Source organism: Equus przewalskii, chromosome 16 (assembly GCF_037783145.1).
Source record: "Equus przewalskii isolate Varuska chromosome 16, EquPr2, whole genome shotgun sequence".
Taxonomy (NCBI): domain Eukaryota; kingdom Metazoa; phylum Chordata; class Mammalia; order Perissodactyla; family Equidae; genus Equus; species Equus przewalskii.
This window is the reverse complement of record NC_091846.1, coordinates 25,288,754-25,314,756: the sequence shown is the minus strand read 5'-3', so window position 1 is coordinate 25,314,756 and position 26,003 is coordinate 25,288,754. Positions and strand designations below refer to the sequence as shown.

At 40.1% G+C, this 26,003-nt stretch overlaps 1 protein-coding gene and 1 long non-coding RNA gene across 2 annotated transcripts in view; one reads left to right on the top strand and one right to left on the bottom strand.

Moving 5' to 3' along the window:
* Positions 1 to 11,718, top strand: part of GTF2F2 (general transcription factor IIF subunit 2) — a 147,737-nt gene extending 136,019 nt beyond the window's left edge. The window contains exon 8 of the mRNA XM_008537777.2: positions 10,738 to 11,718. Within this exon, the coding sequence (XP_008535999.1) occupies positions 10,738 to 10,857 (120 nt within the window). The 3' untranslated portion in view covers positions 10,858 to 11,718. The remainder of the gene's footprint in view (positions 1 to 10,737) is intronic.
* Positions 11,719 to 20,590: 8,872 nt separating this feature from the next.
* LOC139076346 (uncharacterized) lies at positions 20,591 to 22,797 on the bottom strand. The gene is made up of 2 exons (XR_011527849.1): positions 22,288 to 22,797; positions 20,591 to 20,920 (listed from the first exon to the last, which is right to left on the bottom strand). It is a non-coding gene; the product is annotated as an uncharacterized lncRNA (long non-coding RNA).
* Positions 22,798 to 26,003: the final 3,206 nt, after the last annotated feature.

The window sequence follows — 26,003 nt, the reverse complement described above, 5'->3', positions numbered from 1 at the left end:
AGATGATACTAAGGAAAGAAATTTCTTTGCCTTAACATGGATGACATATTGTTTTTAAGGTTTGTTTATTTTGCATCAGAGAAAAGGGATAACTAGTATTTCTCTCAATTTTGGTTCTTCAGATAATTTTTATTCATTGGTACTCAGTGATTCTCTTATAATAGAGCTTCTTTTAATTCATGGACTTTAGGAGGTCCAATAATCTCCTGAATATGTGCAAAAATGTGTGAATTTTTCTGGAGAGCATCTCCGTAGTTTATATCAGATGCTCACAGAGGGCCTAGGAACCTCAAAGAGCATGAGAACACCGATTAGAAACTAAAGTATTTTATAACGGTTTTATTATATAGAGACTAAATTGCCTCAACAAACATAAGGTTCTTGAAGGCAGTGTTGTATATTATTCATATCCCTAAATATTTATACGTTCTACAACACAAACGTAGTAGAAATTCAATAAATATTAGATGAATTGATTTGAACAAAGGAAATGATCACATTCTCAGTATCTAAGGAACACTGTATTTTCCTCAGGTGGATTTTGACAGGCCTCATGTCATTTATGGCAGGAGTAGGGGACAAAGAGCCAGTCTCAAGAAAGTGTGGAATGCCAGGGCTACAGTTATCTTTGCCTAGAGGAGATGGCAGGAAGTGGTCAGGATGGGTTCCAGTCATGCCATTTATCTCAGTAGGATCTGGAGAAATCACTTCCATTCCTAAAACTGAGGGAGTTGGACTGGGTAATCTTCATGATCCCTTCTAGCTCTAAATCTGTGATTCTGTCCCTCTCATATTTCCTCTCCTTCTGTCCACCTCCGTCTCACATTTGAACTGAATTGGCAAAGCCCATTGACCTAGAAAGAAAGTGGCCAAAGCCCAGCTCTCCATGGAGGTAACTATCCTCTTTAAGAAGTCCACAGGACATAAGCGAGTCTGTACTAATGGTCATCAGTACAACCTTACTAATTTGGTTTTAGTCTCAGCAATAACAAGAGAATGGAGGAACCCAGTGTCGCATAAAGATCAATGATCCAGGAAAGGGGCTTGCTGGTATGATGGAAAGAGCACTGGATTTAGAGTAATGGGATCTCAGTTCATGTCCAGCCCTGCCAGTTAGCCAAACAGTCCTGGACAAGATGCTTAAATACATTCAATGTTTAATACATTATTTATTTAATATTTAATTTACTCAACAAATGACATACTTAATATAAAATTTACCAATATGTTCAAATTAAATGTTTATAATATTATAAAATTATAATATGTAAATAGGTTTAAAATAATAGCTAGTTTACTGGAGCCTTGTAAATAATTAATGTTCATGAAAGTTGCATTGCCAACTGGAATGTATTTTACTAATATTTATTAGTAGTAGTAGCATTAAACTGATTTTTGAGCCCTGTGTAAAAGGAAGGAAAAGAAAGAAAGAGATCTTGTTCATGTTGATCACTTCTTGAGTATATGCATTTAATGACATTCTCTCATTTTCTCATGGCCCCCAGTGCCACTTTTGATAACAAGCTTCTAACCATGAACTATCACTTTAACACATCCTCTTTGTCATTAACACTAGTACTATATTCTTAAGTTGCCATCTGCTTTCTGACCTTTAGAATGTCATTTTTGACATATTCTGAGTGAATATGAACTATTTGTTTTGCTAGTTCCTTTCTTTCTTTATTCTTCTTCCTAAAAACCTTCACTTCTATAAGCGAAATTACTGATTAGATAGACTGTCCTTAGGGCCAGTCTTTTTCTCTCATTCGCCAGTGTGTGACCTGAATAAGCAATCCAAGAGTTAAAAGTTTCTTATCAAGAACAAACAAGCCAATTTAAAAGGCCAGGCTCTGGTAACTGATGTAAAGTCAGGAACCCGGTGTTCATTTAAGGGGATGCTTTCATACAGTTTAAATTCTGGCTTCTTTTCCCATTTAAAATGAAATCTCAGAGGAAGCCTATTATTTCTCCTCTGGCAATCTTTGATCTTTCACCTTGAATGTGTTACGTCTAGTCTTTCTTCATATTTTATTATATCTGTAAAATAGAAGCATATACAGCATTTCCTTAAAAAATACAAACCATTAGAAACTTTATCTAATTGCTCCCTTCGAAACACCGAACTGCCAAGACCACTTTGAGCCCTAACACACTGTTGTCTATCACAGCACCTTCTGCCAGTGCTCCTGTTGTTGTGTGTTGTCTTTATTCTTCGGTGAGATCTTGCCATATGGTGGCCAAAATGGCTTCCTGAAGCACCTCGCAGCTAGCAACCCCTAAGAAAAAGGGAATATCTATTCTTAGTGTTCCAATAAAAGCCCCGGGGAAGATTTTAATTGACCTGGTAGGGGTCATGTGCACCTTCCTGAACCAAGAGGATGGGGTAGGAGTACTTTGCCAGCCAGGGCCCACTGCCTCTCCCATCTTTGTGCCACACTGCCTGGTACACTTAGCACCAAATCAGTGTTAATCGGATTGTAATCTCAAATTTAGTATGTTCAAAACAGAACCTTGATTTCTGCGCTCCTCCAAAGCCTCCCCAGACTTCCCCGTTTCACTAAGTGACACCACCATTCCCCAGCTTGCTCAAGCCAGACGCCTGTATTCCTATTTCCTCTCCGTGCTATATTGTGTGTATGTGTAAATATATATATATATATATATATATATATGATCAGGATCTTAAAGGTAAAAGAGATCTTAGAGGTTATCTAGTCTAACTTGTAGACCCAGAGAAAGGAGTTGCCTAGTGGCTCAAACCCAGTTGTCCTGACTTCAGTCTAGGAATATCACTTACCACATTGCCCCTTCTATATTCAGACACATGTATATATCTGTAGACAAACAAGGAACATGTTTTTCTGACAATAGGAGCTACTTTTTAATGAAAAAAAAAACCTAATTTCTCTCTCAGGAAGGCATCCTTCTAATTTCTATATTATTAAGAATCATAATTAATCATAATTAATCTAAGATAGGTACATTGATAATGGAATCTAAGCTTCTGTGCTCATTCAGTTCCTAATTCAAAATAAAAATAGCTGTCCATAATGTTTGAAGCTTATTCCCAAATTTACTACTTACTAACTGTTATTTCATTGTAATGTTTTGTTCTGGCATATACGTTCCATTTTTTACTTGATTGCTTGTTTTTCTTTTTCCTAAATCTTTATCATTTTCTTTCTGTTCACTTATTCCCTTTCATTTCTTCCTTCATTTTTCCTATAACTGGCAGTTTTTATTTTAGAATGGTTCTACTAAAACTAAAAAGACCACGAGTTTTTCAACAGAGCATATTAATTAATGACAGCCCTTTGTGAGACTTCTGTTTTTAAAAAATAATCATTTGCTAACTTATGAAGTGGAGGCTTAATTAAAAGTTTTAGGATCTGAAATGTCATACTAAAATAAATTATTAACCATGTTGACTATAAATGGATGAAATTTAAACATTTATGAAATTTTAATACTTTCCTTATGAATAGAAGGTTCTAATAACTAGTAGATCTACTACCAAGTTTTGTATAGAATGGTAACGTTTTCCCTCTTATATGGTTTGTTTCAGCCTTTTTTTTTTTTTACTTATTTCTGAATGAGGTAAAATTTGTGGGAAATTTACCAATATAACCAGTTAAGTCCAGATTTTACGTGAGATGTTACAAAGATAAAAGCAGTATCTGACAGGCATCCAGTAAACAATTTGGGCATTTATTTATATACAAAATTTACATAGAATTTTTAATTAAGCAATAGGCCACAAAATTTATATTTAATCTGAAAATTGCCGTTTTCTATAAAATCTCCTTCCCCACCCTTCCAGTCCTATTTGACTTTAAAGGGAGATAAAGTACGTTTTTAAGCTTATTTCCTGATTTCTTCATTTAGTCCCTGAACAAGCTAGAAGGACTTGTTTTTCCAGCTTACCATCCTTATGGAAATTGTCTCAGGAAGGAAATCATTTTCTTTGCATTGGTGTCCGCATTAGAGAAAACATTACTTGAAGCCTCTCAGCCTCTCTGTCTCAGCAGGAGAATTGAGATGCCAGAGGATAAGCCTCTGGGCAGAAGACCTTGTAGTGCCAGCCTGGCTGGCCTTCTTCAGTTCTGAATTGCAGCATTTCAGAGCCATCCTTCCCTCTCGAGTGTCCCGAGACAGATATTCTAATTGCATCATATTTTGCAGTACATATAGACTGATACACAGAGTTCCCTTTTTATTGGAAATGTTACTTTACCCGTGATGATTTGGTAATAAAAAAGTGTTATCTTCATTTGTTTTTATGAGAGAGGTCTCCTTCCCCCCTCCCCAATTTAAAACCTTTATTAAGTTACAGTTCAGTGGCTTTTAATATATTCACAGAGTTGTTCAGCTATCACCACAGTCAATTTTAGAACATTTTCTTCACCCCAAAAAGAAACACCATACTTAGTAGCAATCACTCTCCTTTCTCCCCCTCTCCCCACCTTAGGCAACCACTAACCTACTTTCTGTCTCTATATAGATTTCCCTATTCTAAATGTTTCATATAAATGGATCATATCATATATGGTCTCTTATGACTGGCTGCTTTCATTTAGGCATAATGTTTTCATCCATGTTGTGGCACGTATCAGTACTTCATTCCTTTTTATTGCCAAATTGTGTACCTTTATACATCCATATATATCCATTATATGGATAGACAGCATTTTGTTTAGCCATTCACTCATGCATGGACATTTAAGTTGTTTCCACTTTTTGAGTATTATGAATAAAGCTACTGTGAACATTCATGTAGAAGTTTTTGTTTGAAGATGTTTTATTTCTCTTGGGAGTGGAATTGTTGGGTCACGTGGTAACTCTGTTTAACCTGAGGAACTGCCAGATTATCATCAATCCTTTTTTAATCCTTAACCAGCAAAAACTTTTATCTACTATTGCCCTAAAGTAAAATTTTACTCTCTGTTCTAAATATTTTAAGGATGAATAATGCTTCATCATTGTTCGAATGCTAGCTAGTTTACTGAAAATTCTCTATTGGTAAAATATATACCAACAGTCTCATTGCTTGTCATTTAATTTCTACAATATTTTCAAGTAGACTAATAATAACTGTGCCAACTGATATCTTATTTCTGTACGTTCAAAACTATACCTCACACCACATGCACCAACAGATAGTTGCCATGCGTCTAAATGCAATAATTCATATTTAAATTTCAGAAGGAATTTTTTCACTTTTGTTAAGTTTTTGATATCTCTGTATTTTCCTAGTTAACATTTCAACATTATACATTAATTAGTTACATTCAATAGTTATACATTAACTATATATGTATATTTTTTTCCCAGTTGGAAATCATCATATCCCAGCATTGGAATACCTTGCAGTATTCCAAAATTCTATTCAGCATACAAATAAACTAATACAGTTTAGAAAGCATATCTTTAAACAAATAGTTAAAAGTTTTGGCCCAAAGGAAGTAAACTTTATCTGAAATATGCAAATGTGAATCATTTGCCAGTGCCAGACAGGTGAAGTCTAAAAGGGAGATGATTTATCAGCACACAAATATTAATGCAATAATAAATTGCTTTTTAGAATTTGGATTAAGCCACAAGGTAAGGCTAGGGAGTGGGGTAGGTTTTATGCTTTGACCATTTCATTCCCCATCATCTCTCTACTTAGAGTTTTACAAAGAGGAATGCAGCCAGTGGGACCCTGAGAGGAAGACAAGGGGCAGGGTCTAGTAGGAAAGCAGAGGTGAAACCAGAAGAAGGAAAAGAGATGGATGCCGAGATGGCCCATGTTCCTGAGGAGTCCCCAGTATCACCTTCCCTGTCCTGTTCACAGTTTTCTCTGTCGAAAGAAGTCAAAACATATGTTACCTTTGTTTACCACTTATGCCTAATATGTAGTTTATTTTTTTAATGAAAGAATTTTGTGCCTTGGAGCCACTAACATCTTCATCAGTAAGTCCTCTGTTCTGTTGACCTTGCTTAAAGGAGTCACAGTCAGTCACCAAAAAAGCACATAAACGTGATACTTTAAAATTATCACAGAACTAGTAGTACCCTTGCCGCTGATCACTTTGTAAAAAGTGTATAGCGATTTCCCTTTGGTGACTGCATTCACCAGTGCCATCTTTGGTATAGATTTGCGTATCGCATATTCTATCCAACCTTTCTGGGAAAATTTTGTGACTAGAAGTCTGGTAGGGTCATATTATTAGTTTACCTAAAGCTTTATTACTTGGTGATCAGCTGTCTGTCAAAAATAAATGTTTTTTTAATCAATTTCTAGGAATTTAGGTATAGTTAATTTATTATTGTGTATATAATGCTTAACACTGAAATTCCTGATAAAATGAAATTCAGATAAATCCTCCGTTTGGTTGGCAGAGCAGTAGAGGAAAAGATGACATGAAAAATGGTAGCAGGGAGGAAGGGAAGGAGAAAAAGAAAGACTAAAATAGTAGACTACTGTGCCTTGTGACTCTGCATAGGTTTGTCTTCATCTTGGGGGGAAATTAGGAATTTGATCTGTGGATTTCTGGGTTTTTGGCCACTGCATTTTTTTTTTAAAGATTTTATTTGGCCACCACAGTTTTGTCTTTACCCACAAATGCAGACCACATTCTAATCCCCTAACCTCTTTGGTCCAGTGTGTGCTTTGCCGTTTCCTTCCAAGGAAGCCGTAATGTTCTATTCCTTTTTTCTCTGCATTCAGACTTGCTGGAAATACTCTCCCACACATCCCTTTGATAAAGAATTGCTAGACTGAAGTCAGTTTATAATTTCAGATCTTGTTCTGCAGCACTGCACATGGTCAGTAATGAGAAATCTCTCCCATCCTGTGTGACATAATCTACTCAGTTCTAGACTCTTCTGTTTAAAATATAGGTGGTCAGGCAAAAGATTAAATTCGAAAGTCAATGTTTAGAATAATTAAGAGGAGAACTAGTTTCTCTTGATCTCTGCACAGAGTTGCCATTCAATTCAAATGATAAATATACATCCTCAAAGAACGTAACCCGACTCAGGCTTGGTTAGGTGCCCCTTCTCAGTGCTCCTATAAGATCCTGTATATATGACCTTATTACTAGGCTTCTGTTTTATTTTCTGATTGCTTTCATATATGCCTTTGTCTCCCGTACACACACACCTTAATCTTAAACTGTAAGCTCTGTGAGGATGAATACTGACTGTGTGCCCCTCTACCTGGCACATAGTAGGTGCTAAAAATAAATATTTGTGTGACTATATGAATTTTAAGAAAGGAAAGTTAGATTGCTAATTAATCTTCAGTCTTACTAGAACCTTTAAAATTTCCCCCTCAGTAGGCTCTGTCTCCAATATTTTAGCATTATAATACAAATTTTAGTCATAAATGTCATTCACATTCAAGTATTCAATTTAATCAGTGAACTTTTATTTCTCAAACTGGGTCATTGCCTTATAAGTTAATTAGAGCCTCAATTCCAAAACTGAAAAGAACTAGGGTTACCATGGTTTACTCCTGCAGACCTTCTAAGTGATCTTCCCTTGTTTACTCTTAGACACACTCCATTCATTCAGCAAAAGTGGACTGAGCCTCTGTGATGTGCAGGCAGGCACTTTAACAGGAACACATGGTTTGATGGGAGAGAGACACATGTAAAGAATTAGAGTATGAGGGCTATCACTGAAGTCCATACAATGTGAAATGTAAATCTAAGAGGTGAGGCTGTTAGGGAAAGTGACATTTGTGCTTAGTCTTAAAGGATGAGGGAGGAGTTCAGATTTGAGGAAAGGGATAAGCATTACCGGCACAGGGAACAGCATATGGAAAAAACTAGAAGCATATAGACACAAAAATGACAAATATGTGTAAAGGGAAGTATCAGAAGATGAGGCCAAAGGGAAAAGGCAGACCTGAATGGATGCCTATGAAGGAGTCTGGAATTTCACCTGTAGGCCAAAGCGGAAGTCACTGAAAAATTTTAAACAAAGAAATGACATGATCTCACTCTTCTCTACCTGTGTCTTTCCTTTAGGGATTTTCTGACCTTATTTTTCCCTATCATCACTGCTTCTTTCCCTGCTAATGCTTTGTGTCAAGTTAATTCATTTGGTTTAAGTAAAATGGTCTTTTTTTTTTTTTTTTTGAGGAAAATTAGCCCTGAGCTAACTGCTGCCAATCCTCCTCTTTTTGCTGAGGAAGACTGGCCCTGAGCTAACATCCGTGACCGTCTTCCTCTGCTTTCTATGTGGGACGCCTACCACGGCATGGCTTTTGCCAAGTGGTGCCATGTCTGCACCCAGGATCCAAACCGGTAAACCCCGGGCCGCTGGGAAGCAGAACGTGCGAACTTAACTGCTGCGCCACCACACCAGCCCCAAGTAAAAGGGTCTTAGCTTGCAGTTTGGAACATCCTCAAATTCCAAAAGTTTGCTTTCTCCTCAAGGGAAAAATCTGTACCCTGGCTAGATATTGTGACTCTAATCCCATCTTGTTACCTGACAGATTGACACACTGGGAATATCTCATTCCATTCTTATTGTTAAGAAGGAAAAAAGAGTGACATCTTTATAAAAAATAAAATACCCCATAACCTTATTATACTAGATTGACAAAATAGAGTGGACTACACATGAAAGCACCTGAATTTGTATACTTAAGACTTTCTTAATATTTTCTCTTGAACCCTTTTTTAGGCTTTTCATATTCTGTATCTAGACTATAAATGAACACACTAGACTTGAAGTCGAGAGAGCTTCTGTCAGGCAACCCAAATGCTCCTGGCAATTGCTGTTTTCATTTTTGACCCATTGCAATGAATTTACAGTTGTGTGTTTGTGCACAGGGTCTTAGCCAGTCTCACAATAAACCGTTCTTTAGGAATTTTACAAAGATGTCATTCTTGGCACTTAAACAGAAAATCATCTGTGCCCAAACCATTATTTTCCATTTATGAATCCTGTTCAATTAGAAAGTAGTTTATCAACAGTGTCCCATTTTTTAATGTAATTTGAAGCAGCAGATGGCAGACGTGCATATTACCTGGATGTCTCAAGCCTTTATGCTTACTCATTCGCATGCGTCCTTCAGTGAAGCTAGCTGCACAAGGCGGGGGAGGCAGGCAAGCCTCTTCCTAGGGAAATCCAGGGCTCATTTGGTTCATTGCTGCCACCTGCTGGGGTCTGGCTGCTGGAATGGGAAGGTGGCTTCCAAGTGAGAGGGCTAAGCCATCCAGGGCCTTACAAGGAACCCATATGTAGTTCCAGTGATAATCAGTTATTGTTTCTAGGTGACAACTACCCCTAAATAAAAGGACTTTATAAACTGTTGAGCATTATACCAGTCAATGTAAGGTGGTGGTAGGTTATGCATAATCTCCAGCAATGGCGAGGCTTGGAGAACTAAGCAACACGTGGACTCAGAGATCCTAGAGTATTAGAGCTGGAAGAATCCTTCAAGCAGATGCTCTATAACTTTAATGTAGTTAAAGGAGTCACTTAAGGGCTTGCAGAAATGCAGGTTCCCAGGCCTGGCCCAGAAGATTTTGATTCACTAGGTCTAAGACGGGACTTACTTAACAGGTGTCCCACAAGGTTCTGATGCACATAGTTTAGCATCGCACTTGAGAAGGGCATTCACTGCCTTAAACATCTGGGTAAGAACTTCTCAACCATTTTTCTAATTAGTGCCTCATTTCAATAAATTAAAAAAATTATATGTTCCATCAATGGGATGAGTCACTGTAATACAGTAACTGGTTCTTTGAAGCATACATACAAAAATTATTGTTGGATTGGTTGGTTCTGCAGCAAAAAAAAAAATCACTTTTAAATAATTAGCTTTTCTCTTGTCTCCAAGAAGGAGGTACTGTAATTTATATTGGTCAGTTTATAGTGGAATGCTTTTTGGCCTTGGGGATTGGCAAGCAAAGGTGGGGTTTAGTGTTACATTTATCATAGCTATCATTTCCGTGAATATAGTAATCATTTGGTTAATGTCTATTGAATTTTCAGAGACCTAAAATACCATAATAGAGAGTTCTGCTGTACATCATTGCCCACCTCTTTTCTTCGGAGGAGCCAAGCACAAGAAAGCTGCAGCCCCCATGGTTTTTAGCATGTCGTCTTATCATTTCTTGTCCCTCGCCCTGTCTTGGCAAGCTTGGCCAGCATACAAATAATAGTAAACACAAATAATAACTTTCCTTATTACACAGGAAAGATAAGTGGCCTGATAGCAAGTATGAGAACTCACCTTAGAACTGAGAATTCTGGACTCCCGTCATGTGCTTGCTTCAGAGAATGTTATTGTCCCCAAAATATTTGTCATTTTTTAATATGTGCTACTGCTTCTGAAAGGACTGGTTCAATCCGAGAATAACCTTATCTGACTGGGAACTGCGTGGGGCCACTGAACTCAAGGGCAGGTTACACTTGGTATATTCTGTCACCTTAATAAACATTGAACACACGTAATTTTCTAGTGTATTTTCATCTAGACCTTTTTTAGCTCTCATATTGTTGGCATTCAGGACTTCCAGCCTCTTTAATGCAAATGATCATATATTTAATGCATTATCCTATATTGCATATGTGAATCAAAAGGCAGTTTACTGAACTGAGGAATCTTATTGAGCTTTCAGGATCCTAATTTTTATTACTCATAAATGTGCTTTGTCATATCATTTTATTTTAAATTTTGTTTTCTGCCTTCATAATCTCATCTGTTGGGGTTTTTTGTTTTGTTTTGTTTTTTAGCTGTACCTGAAGGAAATCTTGAAAGAAATTGGTATTCAAAACGTAAAAGGGATCCACAAAAACACATGGGAGCTGAAGCCAGAGTACAGACATTATCAAGGAGAAGAAAAGAGTGATTGAGAAGAGTGTAAGCCAGCACACCAACATGACAGCTAAAGGGTCATGTGCTGAACACACGGCAGCGGTCTGCGAGTCCTCGAGCACTGTCTGTCACAGGGTAAAAAGACTGGTACTTTAATTTCTCTAGGTAAATTTTTTAAACCAGTAATTCTTATAAAGTTACTTAAATGGTTTTTGAGAGGAAAGAACAAATTTATTTATAGACTTAATTTGTTATTAAACCAGATTATTCATGATAGGGTTAGGGTTGGGTGGCTAAGAGGGTTTTTCTTTTTAAATATTAACTTGTAAAATGTAAAGTTAGGAAATGTTTTCTAAATGTGGGCTCTCTGTCCTTGTTTTATCTCTGAGGGGCTGAGGTAATACAGATCCAAAATGAACGGCACAGCTCAAGAAAATAGTCAAAAGCTGTCTTTTTTTTTAAACAGGTGATCTTGTTTCACATTCACACATATTAATAAAAGAGCATTTATGTTTAGCTAAGATAGCAGTTTTCATCATTAGTTTATTGTACCCTAGTGATAGTGACATGAGAAATGGAAAAAAATCATGGTCAATTGGTGTTTCTTTCATTTTTTTTTTAAATAATTCAAAATTAAATATTTTTCCAAAACTTCAAGATATGTCTCCCCCGTCCAGATTATAAGCTTCTCAAAGACTGACTTTGCCCCAGAGTTTTACTGTGCATTCAGCAGGCATGTGTTGACTACTGCATGACAAATGATATTGACAAACAAAAGGAGGGTTGTCGGAGGGGAGGCCGATACTTATAGACAGAAAGGTTAGTGTCAATTCCTGGGGAATGAAAATGTTTCTTTTGTCTTTCTTTTTAACTACTTTTAAATAAAAGCAATACATGTCTATGGTTAAAGTTTTTTCTAGCACAAAATATTATATATTAGGCAATCCAAAATCATACCTGCAAACAAGACCACCAAAACAAAAGAATCTTTAGCAAACCAAACACCATGAAAAGTTGCTTTTTACTTGTTCGTTTTGTCAGCTGCTTCTGTTGCTTGCAACCAAGAAGTAGCAAATGCCAAAAATTTAAGAAAATGTTATGTAATGAAAGCAGATCAAGGAAATGTCTATCCATTGACATAGATGTTTTTCTGTATTATTTGACTTTTAGCAACAGAGCAGCAGAATGCTGAGGTTGACTACCACTGCACTAAGAAAATTTTCATCTTTGCGTTCCCACTGTAAAATGAAATTCTGATTAAGGAGGGTGGTTCCATTCTCCACCCCACCTCCAGTTGTCCTATTTTATCTTGTTCTGGTGCAGGAACCAAATGTCTTATCCCCATTAGCTTCCAGTTCCTGGTTACTTGAGGCTCAGTGTCAGGAAGCAAATGGATAATGGTGTGATAAATCTGTATAGAACTGAGAATTCTGGATACCTGTCAAGTGCTTGGTTCATAGCATATGTCTTCCCCCAAATCTTGACTTCTTGGATGTATGATATGACCTGAAACAGACTTGTGTCTCCTCTCCCCCTGCCTTTTGCTTTTGTGGTGACAGCGCCTGCCAGATTGAACTTGGTGGCTGCTAGTTGAGTTTCCAGGGCAGAGGTGTGTCTCATTTGAAGCTCTGCTATTTCTGTAAACCTCATTTCTCCAGCTAGCTTATTTTAGTTATCTTTTACCTCGTCACACCTGACCATATCTGCTTGAGTCTCATAAACATTTGTTATATGTTCTGTAGGATAGCCAATCTAGGTGTTAGACTGATTAATTTTTTGAAATTGCTTTCTTATTTAATACTAAAATATGGCTATTGGTCATGGAGGAGTCTCTCCCTTCCACCCGGTGTCCCTTATTCTTTTATTTCAGGACTCTCTTGCTCTGATAATTATGCTTTTGACAGACAAAAATCAGGCAATAGGAATCCTAAGCCTTTATAACCACTGTGAGATTGAGAGAGAGGAAGGCTGATAAGGGAGATATACATCTGGTAAGATGTCACATCATAAGAGGACAGGAAGGCCATATTTAATGGATGAGATTGTTAAACTCAACTAGTACACACACTTAGGCGATATTTTAACTGACAAAATGTAATAAGATTATGGTTGCTGGGCATTGCGATTGGAAAGGTTTGAAATTACATGTTGCCACAGTAACTTCTAAAGTGATATATCTTAAAAAAGGAAATAAGTTTTGCTCATATTGTATCATATTGAATTTCAGCAGAATTGAAGTTGTTCCTAATGGTCTGTGAGTAAATTTCCTTTGAAGCTTATTTTTCATCATTGTTGGTACATATCAGTGAAATAATAGTAAACACCAAGTCTTTATGTGCCTAGCAATGTGTTAAATGCACTAAAATATTCTCTCATTTAATCCTCAGAAATAGTGCTGAGAGGTAGGTAATGCCCATTTTAGAGAACTGTTTCCTGCCCAACATACCATCATGAGTACTGCTCCCTATTTGAGGGAATTCAGCCCTTGGGGCAAAGTGAATCAGAGTGTACCTTCCCAGAATTCTCTTCCCCCTTCTCCTCCTCCCCAAAATCTCACCTCCAAACCAGGAAAATGATGTGGCCCCCAGACAAAGTTGTGAAGGAGAAGGAGTTTGTCTTTGGCATCTCTCCTTGAATCCAGATGCCCAAACCTCTCTACCCACAGGATGAAGACTAAACTTGCTCCTGTAAAGTCAAGATCCTTTTGCTAAAATTTTACTCCCTGTTACACTTCCAGTACCCAGGTAGGGAGTGTGACTTCAGAGTGTACTCTGATATCTAGACCTCCAGAGGAGTTAAGGATCCCCAGGGAATGTGATAGGCGCTGGAGCCCCGAGCAGAAGGGGGGCTGCCTTAGGCTCAGCCTTCACTTGCTGCACACCCACCTTTCATGTCAATACATTGGCCGTTTCCCCGAGCGTTTGTGTAAGAGTCCAGGAGATAAGCTAGTTCTCTTTTTGATTCAGTTTTCTTTCTGATGTGAGTCCAGAGCAGGTTCCTGAGCTTAATATCATTTCATAATGTGTAAAAGGAGGGATCAGGGGTCTCTTTTTAACTTTACTTTTCTTCACATACTCCTGTCCTTTTTTCTTCCTACTTCCTTTCATTTGAGCAGGTACCACTATCCATAATACAATAGTATGATGCAATGTCTGACAGACAGACCAGCAGTATAAGCCTTTAATAGTTTATTGTAAGAAAACCAACAGCTTTTATCTGATTTTATTAGAAATCATCTAAAAGAACTTTTTTAGGTGCTTTAACTTCCAATTTAAACTATATTCTGTTGAGTCATTTAATCTTAAGTTTTAGGGTTTTTAAGAAGGATTTTCTTAGAGTGTGCCATATTTTTAAATGTTGAAACTTTTATTTACAAGGTCTTAAGAGGATGTGAGTTTTTATTGTTTTGTGGAAATGTAAATACACCGGAAGAGTATGTTATTGGACCAAACATTTTAATCTGCTGTGGTCATGGAATACGGTGGCTGTTTATTTATTTGGCAAGTATTTATTGGGCACGAACATATCCTACGCCCTGGGAATACAAAAGTGCTAGGCATAAGAGGCCTTCACAGTCTAGTGGGAAATAGAGAGTGTAGACGGATAACAATGCCGTGTGGGTACAGAGGTGTGAACTAAGTGTTGCAATCAGTCAGAATGTGCCAGTTAATTCATTGTTGCCATTTATGCTCTCCATGGACTTCCAATTTTTAAAGCATTCGAATGCGGTAATATATACTTAATTTTAAAACTTCTTTGAATATAATTTAGGCATTGATAATTCTTATGACACAAAAGGATTTATACAGTGCCTAAGAATCATTATTATGAATACATAGCAATAGATGCCTGTGATATGTTAATCTTGTTATAGAATGCTAAATTAGAGAGTTTACTGGGCTGGTCCTCTTGACGTTTAAGTCTTACTTCTAATTGCCATTCTGGTTTCTCTCCTTGAACAAAAGCTCATTCATTGGCAATTCTTCATTCAGTGAAAACCCACTGATGCCCACTCTGTGCCAGGCGCCAGGGGTAGAGGTGATAGATGTTTGCGATAACGTGCCTTACATACCATCAGCTCTCTGCCTACGTTACTAAATAAGCAGGAAGAAAAATAGCTTGTTTTTGTTGGATCCTTATTACGTGCTAGACGCTGTCCTAAGCATTAACTCCTCTCATATAACTCAATTAATCCTCACAACAATCCTACAGCACGTGTTCTCTTGTTACCTTTGTTTTATAGATGTAGAATCTCAGGCATTGAGAGGTTGAAGAACCTGACCAAGGTCATACAGTAGTCAGGGTCAGAGCCGGATTCAAATCCCAGGATAGCCCTCTGGAGTGCAGACTCTTAGTTACTATTACGTGTTACATAATGGGTGCTATGCTGCTGATTGCCCACAGCTGCAGTTCACCTGCCCAGAGTCTCTCATGTTTGTTTCTTTGTTTTTCTTGTTTTTATTATTGAGTTATAATTGACATATAACTCTCATGCTTGACTTTTCCTCACTGAAGGGTAGCAAAATCTCAAGTTATCTTTATTTTATTTATTTTTTTTTTTTTAAAGATTTTATTTTTTCCTTTTTCTCCCCAAAGCCCCCCGGTACATAGTTGTGTATTCTTCGTTGTGGGTTCCTCTAGTTGTGGCATGTGGGACGCTGCCTCAGCGTGGTCTGACGAGCAGTGCCATGTCCGCGCCCAGGATTCGAACCGACGAAACACTGGGCCGCCTGCAGCGGAGCGCGCGAACTTAACCACTCGGCCACGGGGCCAGCCCCTCTTTATTTTATTTTATTTTTTTTTTAAGATTTTATTTTCTCTTTTTCTCCCCAAAGCCCCCCGGTGCATAGGTGTGTATTTTTAGTTGTGGGTTCTAGTTGTGGCATGTGGGATGCCTCCTCAGCATGGCCTCATGAGCTGTGCCATGTCTGCGCCCAGGATTCGAACCGGTGAAACCTTGGGCTGCCGAAGTGGAGCGCGCAAACTTAACCGCTCGGCCACGGAGCCAGCCCGAGTTATCTCTTCTGAATCAGAAAGAGTTGATCGTGGATTCTGCCCCAGTTGATTTGCCTTAGAGATTTGATTTCCAAATTCTTGTTCAGGTTCTGGGGTTTCTTACTTGTGGGGTGAGGTTCCTTTTTTTGCTCTAGATTCAGGTGAGCTATTTCTCAGGAATTACTGCAAATGGCCATTGTACTTGACTTAGTCACATCTTAGACTACCCTGTGGATGTTCAGTCCCAGGCTCATGAGAAAGTTTTTGACTTGGCTGGTCACAGTTGAGGGTCTCTGCCATGGCCTAGTGAGCACAAAGGAAGTCGATCAGCTTGGGGACTGCCAAGTGATGGGGATACAGAGATGAACAAATAAGACAGGTCCTTGCTTTCAGGAGCTCACAGTATTGAAAAGGACTTGGAAACAAATAAATGGCAAAATAGTGCATTAAGTGCTGCAGTAGAAATGCATGGCAGAGTGTTTTAAGAGCTACGTGGATTCAAAGCCTGTGACTTAGAGCAAGCCACTTACCTTCTCAGTTTCCTCATCTGCAAAGTAGGATTATCGAGAGTATCTTCCTCATAGAATTGTGATGAAAATTAAATGAGTTGATATATGTTAAGCACTTAGAACACTGCATGACACATAGAAAGTACTTTGTCAGTATTAGCTTTATAATATATAGAATATGTAAAATATGGAAGTAGCACAGAGAGAGAAAAGATTAATTACATCTTTGGGGAATAAGGAAAGCCTTCTTAAAGGAGTTTGTATCTGAGCTGGGTTTTGAAGGGGTCTAGGAGTTCAGTAAGAGTCAAGAGGCAGGAAATACAGGAAGAACAAGGGCCTTAGGAAGCAGCCTTACTTCCCATGGTGGCTGGAGTGAGAACCCACACACATTCAGCGTACTTACAGATACAGTGGGGTAGTAAATGACTGTGGCTGAACAAGTCAAATGCAGTCTCAGTCTGATGGAAGAACTTGGGGGTCAGGTCATCTCACCCTGGACCCAGAATGAGGAACTAGGCTAACCACCTTTGGTTGTGCACACAAGTTCAAAATGATGCAAACACCCCAAGTACTCCCTTATTTGCAGCTTACTTTTTCACTCTGCTTCATCCCTGAACACATTTTAATATAGTTCAATTAAAATATCAGTCAGAAGTGACCTTAGTGATTTGTGTGTTAGAGATTTGAGGTCCCAATCATTTACCCTTCCACCACTGCAAACTATAATCAGTAAAGATAAACAGGGAGCGGGAGCTAAATGGGATCAAACAATTCGCTGTATTAATGGAGGCCCAGTAACTCCCAGCAGGACTGGAGGACCTACGTAAGAGCTGAGGCTAAAGTAGAGAGAGCTCCTTATTCTTTTCCTCAATTAGTGATGATAAGCCAGCCGCTGGTGGGTGGTTGGCCTGACTTACCATTTGCAGGTGAAAACTCTGGAGCCGCTGGAGAAGGACATCCAAGTGGTCAACAGGTACATGAAAAGGTGGTCAGCATTGCTCTTCATCAGGGAAATGCAAATGACAACCACAATGAGCTATCACCTCACGCCTGTTAGACTGGCTTTCATTAAGAGATCAGGAGATAACATGTGTTGGCAAAGATGTGGAGAAAAGGGAACCCTTGTACACTATTGATGGGAATATAAATTGGTTCAGCCACTATGGAGAACAATATGGAGATTCCTCAAAAAATTGAAAACAGATCTACCATATGATCCAGCAATTCCACTTCTGGGTATATACCCAAAGGAAATGAAAACAGGATATTGAAGATATACATGCACTCCTGTGTTTATTGCAGCATTATTTACGATAGCCAAGATGTGGAAAGAACCTAAGTGCCTGTCAATGGATGAATGGAATATTATTCAGCCATGAGAAAGAACAAAATCCTGCCATTTACAACAACGTGGATAGACCTTGAAGGCATTATACTAAGTGGAATAAGTCAGAGAAAGACAAATACTCCATGATATCACTTATATGTGGAATCTGAAAAAGTCAAACTTGTAAAAACAGAGTAAAATGGTGGTTACCAGGGGCTAGAAGGTTGGGGAATAAGAGAGATGTTGTGTAAGGATACAGACTTGCAACTATATAACACTATATAAAACTATATAAACTATATAAAATATAACAATATTATAATCAAACTTCCAAAGAGACTAGGTCTTAATTCCAACTATGACAAAGAAATAATTGTGTGATGTGATAGAGGTGCTAACTATTGCCACAATGGCTATCATACCACAATATATAAATACATCAAATCAACATGTTGTATACCCTAAATTCACACTGTATTATATATCAAATATATTTCAGTTAAAAAAAATATGGGCCTGGCCCTGTGACCCAGTGGGTAAGTTCACGTGCTCCACTTCAGTGGCCCAGGGTTTCACTGGTTTGGATCCTGGGCATGGACATGGCACCGCTCATCAGGCTATACTGAGGCAGCGTCCCACATGCCACAACTAGAAGGACCCACAGTTAGAATGTGTAACTATGTACTAGGGGGATTTGGGGAGAAAAGGAAAAAAAAGAGATTAGCAACAGTTGTTAGCTCAGGTGCCAATCTTTAAAAAAAGTAACATAAAATAGAGGCCAGCCCAGTGGCATAGTGGTTAAGTTCACACACACTGCTTTGGTGGCCTAGGGTCATGGGTTTGGATCCTGGGTGCGGATCTTCACACCACTCATCAAGCCGTGCTGTGGCAGTGTCCCACGTACAAAATAGAGGAAGACTGGCACAGATGTCAGCTCAGGGACAATCTTCCTCAAGCAAAAAAGAGGAAGATTGGCAACAGATGTTAGCTCAAGGTCACTCTTCCTTGCCAAAATAAAATAAAATAATAAAATAAGAGATCTGGAGCAGCTGAGTTTCCCAGAGCAGGCTCAGCCTAGTGTATTCATCCCATGAGGAGTGAATGTAGGATAGGAAAGGAATGAATAGAGCTGTGTCAAAAGTGTTCGATACACTGTTAAGGAATCTTTGTTAATTCAGTGGAAATAGAAAATACAGGCTTTGGAAAAGTCACGTATGATTCAATGGTAAGCTGCCAAATCAGTTCTCAAATGAGTCCCTTCCTTAAGCTAGCCTACTGCCTGATTCCCCTCCAGACCACCAGTGACCTCCTCCCCACCGCAAGGACACAGCTGAGACCTGAGTGAGCATTCACTCAGCCACGTGTTCAAATGTGGGTCTCCAAAGAGACACCAGTACAGCATGAAACCACTGATAGCACTTCAGAAATAAGTAATCTGTCATCAATGATGTTGAAAGGGAGCTTTAAGAATTCTACAGAGAAGAAAATATTTATAAAACACATATAAAGGACTTGTATCTAGACTGTATGACGATCTCTCAAAATTCAGTAATAGCAAAACAACTCAATTTAAAAATGGGCAATAAATGTAAACATGCGCCTCACCAAGAAGGTATAGATGGCCGAAGAAGCACATCAAAAGCTGCTCAATGTTACTGGTCATTAGGGAAATGCAAGTGAAACCACAGCAGGATGAGGTTAGATTGCTTCCAGAATGTCTCACATTTTGGAAACCTGACAGCACCACTGATGAGCATGCAGAGCAACCAAACGCTCACACATCACTCATGGGAATGCAAAATTAGACAGGTACATTGAAAACCAGTTTGGCATTTTTTTGTGAAGTTAAACATACCACTGTACAACCCAGCAATCCCACTCCTAGGTATTTACCCAGAGGAAATGAGAATAATATGTGCACACAAAACCGTGTACACAAATGTTCACAGCAGCTTTAATCTAAATTGCCAAAAACTGGAAAACACCCAAATGTCTACCAACTTGTGACTTGATAAAACAAACTGGTGTAGTCATGCATTGGAATACTTCTCAGCGATGAAAACAAAGTATCTAGTGATAAAGACAACCAAGGATCTCTAATGTATTGTGCCACGCGAAACAGGCCAGACTCAGGCCTACGTGCTGTATCCTTCCATTTATATGACATTCCGGAAACAGCAAAACTATAGGGATAAAAACACAGACCCATGTTTGCTGGGGCTGAGGGTGCATGGAAGGGTTGACCGAAAAGAAACACAAGGGAACTTTCTGGCATAGTGGAAATCCTGGTTGTGGTGGTGGTCACATGACTGTGTTAAAACTTAATCTGCACATTTTAAAAAGTAAATTTTAGTGCAGATAAAGTATACCTCAATAAACCTGGCTTTAAAAAAAATTAGGATGAAAACTAGAAAAAAAATGTTCATCAACAGGTAAAGTTTAAACTATGACTCATCTGTATCAGGGAATGTCTGCGACAGTTAAAAAGAATGAGCAGGATGAAGGTACACTGACATGGAAAGAGTTCAGTATTCTTAAGTGTAGAAAGCAAGCTTCAAAACGGTTAATAGTAAGGTCCCGTTTATATTAATAAAAACAAAACAAAATATGTATTTCTACACAAGCATATATGTATATAAACACAGGAAAAAGTCAAAACACACCAAACTCTTAACAGTGCTGCCTCTGAGGAGGAGACTAGAATAGTGAGGCAAGGAAAGGGGGAGTTTCTCTTTATGTCTGTGTTTTTACAATGAGAGTATGTTAATGATTTGAATATTTGCATGTTTATGTATATGTGAAAATCAAGCCCGAAAGGAAGCGTGATGTAAATTAACCGAAGGCCCCTTCCCTGGATGTGAGGACTAGAGAATATCTTAAGTCCTGCTGTTGAGGAAACACCTTGCGCTAGAGGAGTACATGTGGGAGAACAGGGGACACTGCATTTCATCAGACATTTATTGACTTTCACCCTGCTGCATCCTAGATGCTGGGCCAGGGAGCCGGGTGAGACTCGGGCCTCGCCCTGCTCTGCACACCTAGGAATCTGCAGATTGCTCCTGTCGGGGCAAGAGGTGAGAAGCCGGTCCGGGCTCGTTTGCCATGTTAGTGGCCTGTTCTGTTGCCTTGACAGATTCTCGTAGGATGAACAGAGGTAAATTCCATCTCTGAAAGGGAGGAAAGTGCCTGGTATGTATAGCAATGGAGACCTTGAATTCAGTTCATTAGGAGCATGTCCACAAAAAGCCAACAATGGAGTCATTTTTACACCTACGATAAATTTGAGAAACGAGTGTCACTGTGGAAGGAGAAACCCATCGCTGCTTTGATTTGCTAAATGTTTGAGAAAGCAATTTTGAGTAATTATGTCCCACTGAGGTAGGGGAGGTAAGAGATCTGCTTTTTTTTAAAGCAGAGAAAGCCAAAAAAAGTTCTTCACCATGTCACAGTGGAACTGTGGGAGAGCTAAGGCCAGGACTCAAGTCGGCTTGAGCTGAAGCTCTTGCTAATATTGCTAGCCCAGAACATGCCCTTTCTTGTGTTTCATGCCCTGGGATGAGGAACCGTATCCCTGCACGGAGCCAAGGACCTGAGAGGAGAGCCAGTGTGTTTCCCTTGCTTCCTGCTCTCCTGGGCGTGGGCCAGCCTTGCAGTGAGCTCAGGCAAATGGACCTGTTCAATTGCAGCTTTTGGAGGTGGTGAGTCCTTATTACTCACCAAGCTTTATATCCTCTTAAAAAATAAAACTCTTAACCACCTTCAGACAGCATTGGCAAGTGAAACCTTACCACGTCAGTCAGCTCTGAGATCACATTCTGTTAACCACCTACGCAGAGATTCATCTGGAAGCCCACGAACCTTAGCCTGCAAGCTTAATACGTTAAAATGAAAACACCTCTGCGTGTGGAGGTCTCAAGTTGCTTGCTGTTGCAGATGAATACCAAGTAATCAACTAGGAAAGGACAGAAAAGAAAAATAGGATCGTTTGAAATGTTGTTTTTTTTTTTTAAAAAGCACTTTCCAATTGGGCCCAGTTGGTTGCTTTCCTTATGAGAAAACTGAGTATGTTGATCAAGGCTAGGACATCACATGTGCTAGAAAAGAACAAGGAAAGAAGCCAGGAAGTTACACCCGGGGTTTCGTCATATCTGGTACTTATTTTTGCCAGGTGTTTTTAGGCAGTTGCTATCGCCAGTAATCTCGGATGGAGTAACTTGTGTAGGGGAAGTGGCTGGACAGAGGCTGGTCAGCAGAAAAGGGTATCTGTACTTGGCGGGAGGATGGCGAGGATGATCTCTCACGTCCTTCCCGTTTTTAAGATCCTATAATTCTAAACCATGGGCCTCACCAGGCTCTCCTGTCAGTCTTGCCCATCCCAAGACTGGAGAGGGGTTTGCTTTATTGTTCTCGTTTGGAGCTTCTGCACATGGCACCAGCCCAGCTACAACACCCGCTGAGTTGTACCCATTGACATCCCGCTGTGGACAGCATGGCAGGCACTAGACAGGCCGTGTGTTCTGGGAAAAGCCCATTCACTGCTTGGCTTCACAACATCACCTGCCCCCTGGTGGAGACCCACCTGCTTCTACACACTCTTGCATGCCCCCAGAAATACTCGTCTGTCATCCACTCCTTACTTGGCTCTGTCCTGCTCAAGGCTCTTTCAGTTGTAAGAAGGAGAAATCCACCCAAGTTGGCTCAAAGGCAGGAAGGACAGACCTCCCAGGGACTGGCCCTTCTTCCCTCTTTCTCTCAGGAGCCACATGGTCTTTGCCATCGATCTGCTTCTGTGTATCTGCTCCATCCTATTCTCTGCAGGTTGGCTTCCCTGGCTCCACATGGTTCGTGTTCCCCTGTAACGTCAGCATGTGCTTTCCTTTGTCTGACAAGGTGCCAGCTTTGGCCTCAATTTTACGTGACTTTTCAGCTCAGCTTCCCACAGCTGACCAACTCTAATTGTGGGTCCCATCTTCAGATTTTCCAGGAGAATCTGATTGCTGCCCGTCTTGGGTCAGGTGTCCGGTAATCTGATCAGTGAGGGGAAGCATATATGGCCACAGAGGCCCCCTCCAGTGGTGGCTGTAGCTGCAGGGGGCAGGAGGGGTTCCCAAGGAAGGGTTTATGTCTAGCTGAGCACTCTAGAAAGTGACCACAGTACCCTCCGAGTCAGTTACCCAGGAACGCACACCTGGGAATATAAGAATCCTGAGGTCATTGTTCCATTGTGTTCCTCTCCACTGAGATTCCATGCCTAGAGTTCCAAACTGAAGAGACAGTAAGAGCTTCAGAGAAACGATTCACTAAATGTGGTCGGACTGGTGGCGCAGCAGCATTCCACTTCTCGGCGGCCCAGGGTTCGCCAGTTCGGATCCCAGGTGCAGACATGCCACCGCTTGGCAAAAAGCCATGCTGTGGTAGGTGTCCCACGTATAAAGTAGAGAAAGATGGGCATGGATGTTAGCTCAGGGCCAGTCTTCCTCAGCAAAAAGGAGGATTGGCAGTAGTTAGCTCAGGGCTAATCTTCTCAAAAAAAAAAAAAAAAGATTCACTAAATGAATTTCAAGGTAATGGTGAAAATTATGAGGAAAAGGCCTAGTTCCAAAAGCCTGTAATTCCCATGTAAAGATAAAAGAACAGAGAATACTCAAACTATAGAAGAAAAGAATAACGTGCTTGTATACAAATTCAGCTCTATAAAGGACTAATCTATTGGGTGCATAATAAGGGGAAAGAACCTAAGTTGCAGTGAGAGCAACAGTAATCACCATTTTACACATACTAGTAGCAATGCCTTAAAAATATTTGATTCCACATTCTGAAAAGGGTGAGGTGATACTTGTACTCACACATTGCTAGCATGCACTGAAAAAGCGCTTTTAGCAGCTCAGAGAATTTAACAGCGATTTCTCTCCCCATCCTACGGACACAGAAGCAGGCCCAGAAAGGTAAACGTTCACACCACACCGCCTTTTAGTGGCAGAGCGGGGGCCAGTGTCACTCACTCCCAGCGCCGTGGCCTCTCTCCAGCCCCAGGATTTTGAACCCACCTGGTCATCAGAATCATGGGGGGCGGGGCGGGGGAAGGGGTTGTAAGATGCAGACTGCTGGACTCTACCTGAGAGAACTGAAGCATATCCTCGAGGAGGGATCCCTACCTCTATATTTTTATAAAGCCCCACAGTTACTTCTCATGACCAGCCATGTCTGGAAGCAACTGCAGTCATCAAAATTTTCAACCAGAAAACTAACAGAAAGGGTGGTGTGTTTTTCTGGCTATGAACAGCTTGTAGGAAAGTTGCAGGCTTTTCTGAAAAAGCACAGTGGTATCTACCTCACATCATACCCCACAGCCTGCCCTGAGAACTTGAGAATGAATCCACACTGACAGTGGGCCTGGATGTCTTATGAGGCCTCCCTGCTCTCATCTGAAGCCCAAAGATGAGAATACCTTCTACCGATGGGGACCAGGAGGGTTAGGTGAGAAGAGCTTGTGAAGTGGCTCAGTGCCTGCCACATAGTACATGTTCAATAAATGTTTCTTGTTGACTCTTGTTTCCAGAGTTACTGTCACTGAATAATAAAGGCAGCCTGCATTTCACAGCTTTCATTTCTAGCTGTTTTGCAGGAAATGGCCAAAAGCCACTAACAGGGATGAAAAGGTCAGGACCTGGGAAATCCAATATTGGATGATGGTACTTGTTTTTATCAAATAGACCAAATAGTGACTAGAGTTTGGGATAAAACAAAGGTAAATATTGACTGGCCCTGGAGCCCTTGTTAATTGGTTTAGAACCCTGTGGGTTCAGTGGCCCCAAGGCTAGGTCTTCCCTCACCCCACTCCAGGGCCCCCAGAGCAGGCAAGCCAGCTCTGTCCGCCCAACATAGCCTGCCTTGGATCCCCCACCTCCTGTCAGTTTTCCAATTAGGTCCCCTCTTGGGGTGAGTGTCCCAATGTAAACAAGGAGAGCAGGAAGTACTTGTTGCCCCAGTATGCATAAACTTACCCTTCAAAATACCAGTCCAGTCACTGGGGATTTTAAGTCCCTTGGTTCCTTCTTTTACATTGTCCCCTCCAGTTTCCTTGCCCTTTGAGGTCTCACCTCTACATCTGAGGAGATAAGAGCCCTAAGAATAGATGGAGAAAACGCCTCTTCATGGTCACTCCTGAAGGCAGGCTCTTTCAGTCATACCTGTAAGTCCTACACACTTTGGGGTACACAGCAGTGAAAAATAGAAGGGTATACAAGCATACCTCACTTTATTGTGCTTCGCTTTATTATGCTTCGCAGATATTACATTTTTTATAAGTTGAGAGTTTATAGCAACCCCGTGTCAAGCAATTCTGTTGGTGCTGTTTTTCCAACAGCATTTGCTCATTTCGTGTCTCTGTGTCACATTTTAGTAATTCTTGCAATATTTCAAAGTTTTTCATTATTATTATATTCCTTATGGTGATCTGTGATCAGTGATCTTTGATGTTACTATTGTCATTGTTTTGGGGTGCCACGAACCACGCCCGTATAAGACGGCAAACCTAATTGATAAGTGTTGTGGGTGTTCTGACTCCTCCACCACCCGGCCATCCTCCTGTCTCTCTCCTTCTCCTTGGGCCTCCCTATTCTCTTAGACACAACAATATAGAAATTAGGCCAATTAATAACCTTGCAGTAGCCTCTAAGTGTTTGAGTGAAAGGAAGAGTTGCACATCTCCCACTTTAAATCAAAAGCTAGAAATGATTAAGCTTAGTGAGGAAGGCGAGTCGAAAGTTGAGATAGTTGGAGAGCTAGGCCTCTTGCGCTAAACAGTTAGCCAAGTTATGAACACAAAGGGAAAGTTCTTGAAGGAGATTAAAAGTGCTACTCCAGTGAACACACGAGTGATAAGAAAGTGAAACACCTTATTGCTGATATGGGGAAAACTTTAGTGGTGTGGATAGAAGATCAAACAAGCCACAACATTCTCTTAAGCTAACGCCTAATCCAGAGCAAGACCCTAACTTTTCAATTCTGTGAAGGCTGAGAGAGGGGAGGAAGCTGCAGAAGAAAAGTTTGAAGCTTGCAGAGATTGGCTCGTGAGGTTTAAGGAAAGAAGCCATCTCTATAACATAAAAGTGCAAAGTGAAGCAGCAAGTGCTGCTGTAGACGCTGCAGCAGATTCTCCAGAAGATCTAGCTAAGATACTTAATGAAGGCAGCTACACTGAACAACACGTTTTCAATGAAGACGAAATAGCCTTATATTGGAAGAACGTGCCATCTAGGACATTCATAGCTAGAGAAGAGAAGTGAATGCCTGGCTTCAAAGCTTCAAAGGACAGGCTCACTCTCTTGTTAGGGGCTAATGCAGCTGGTGA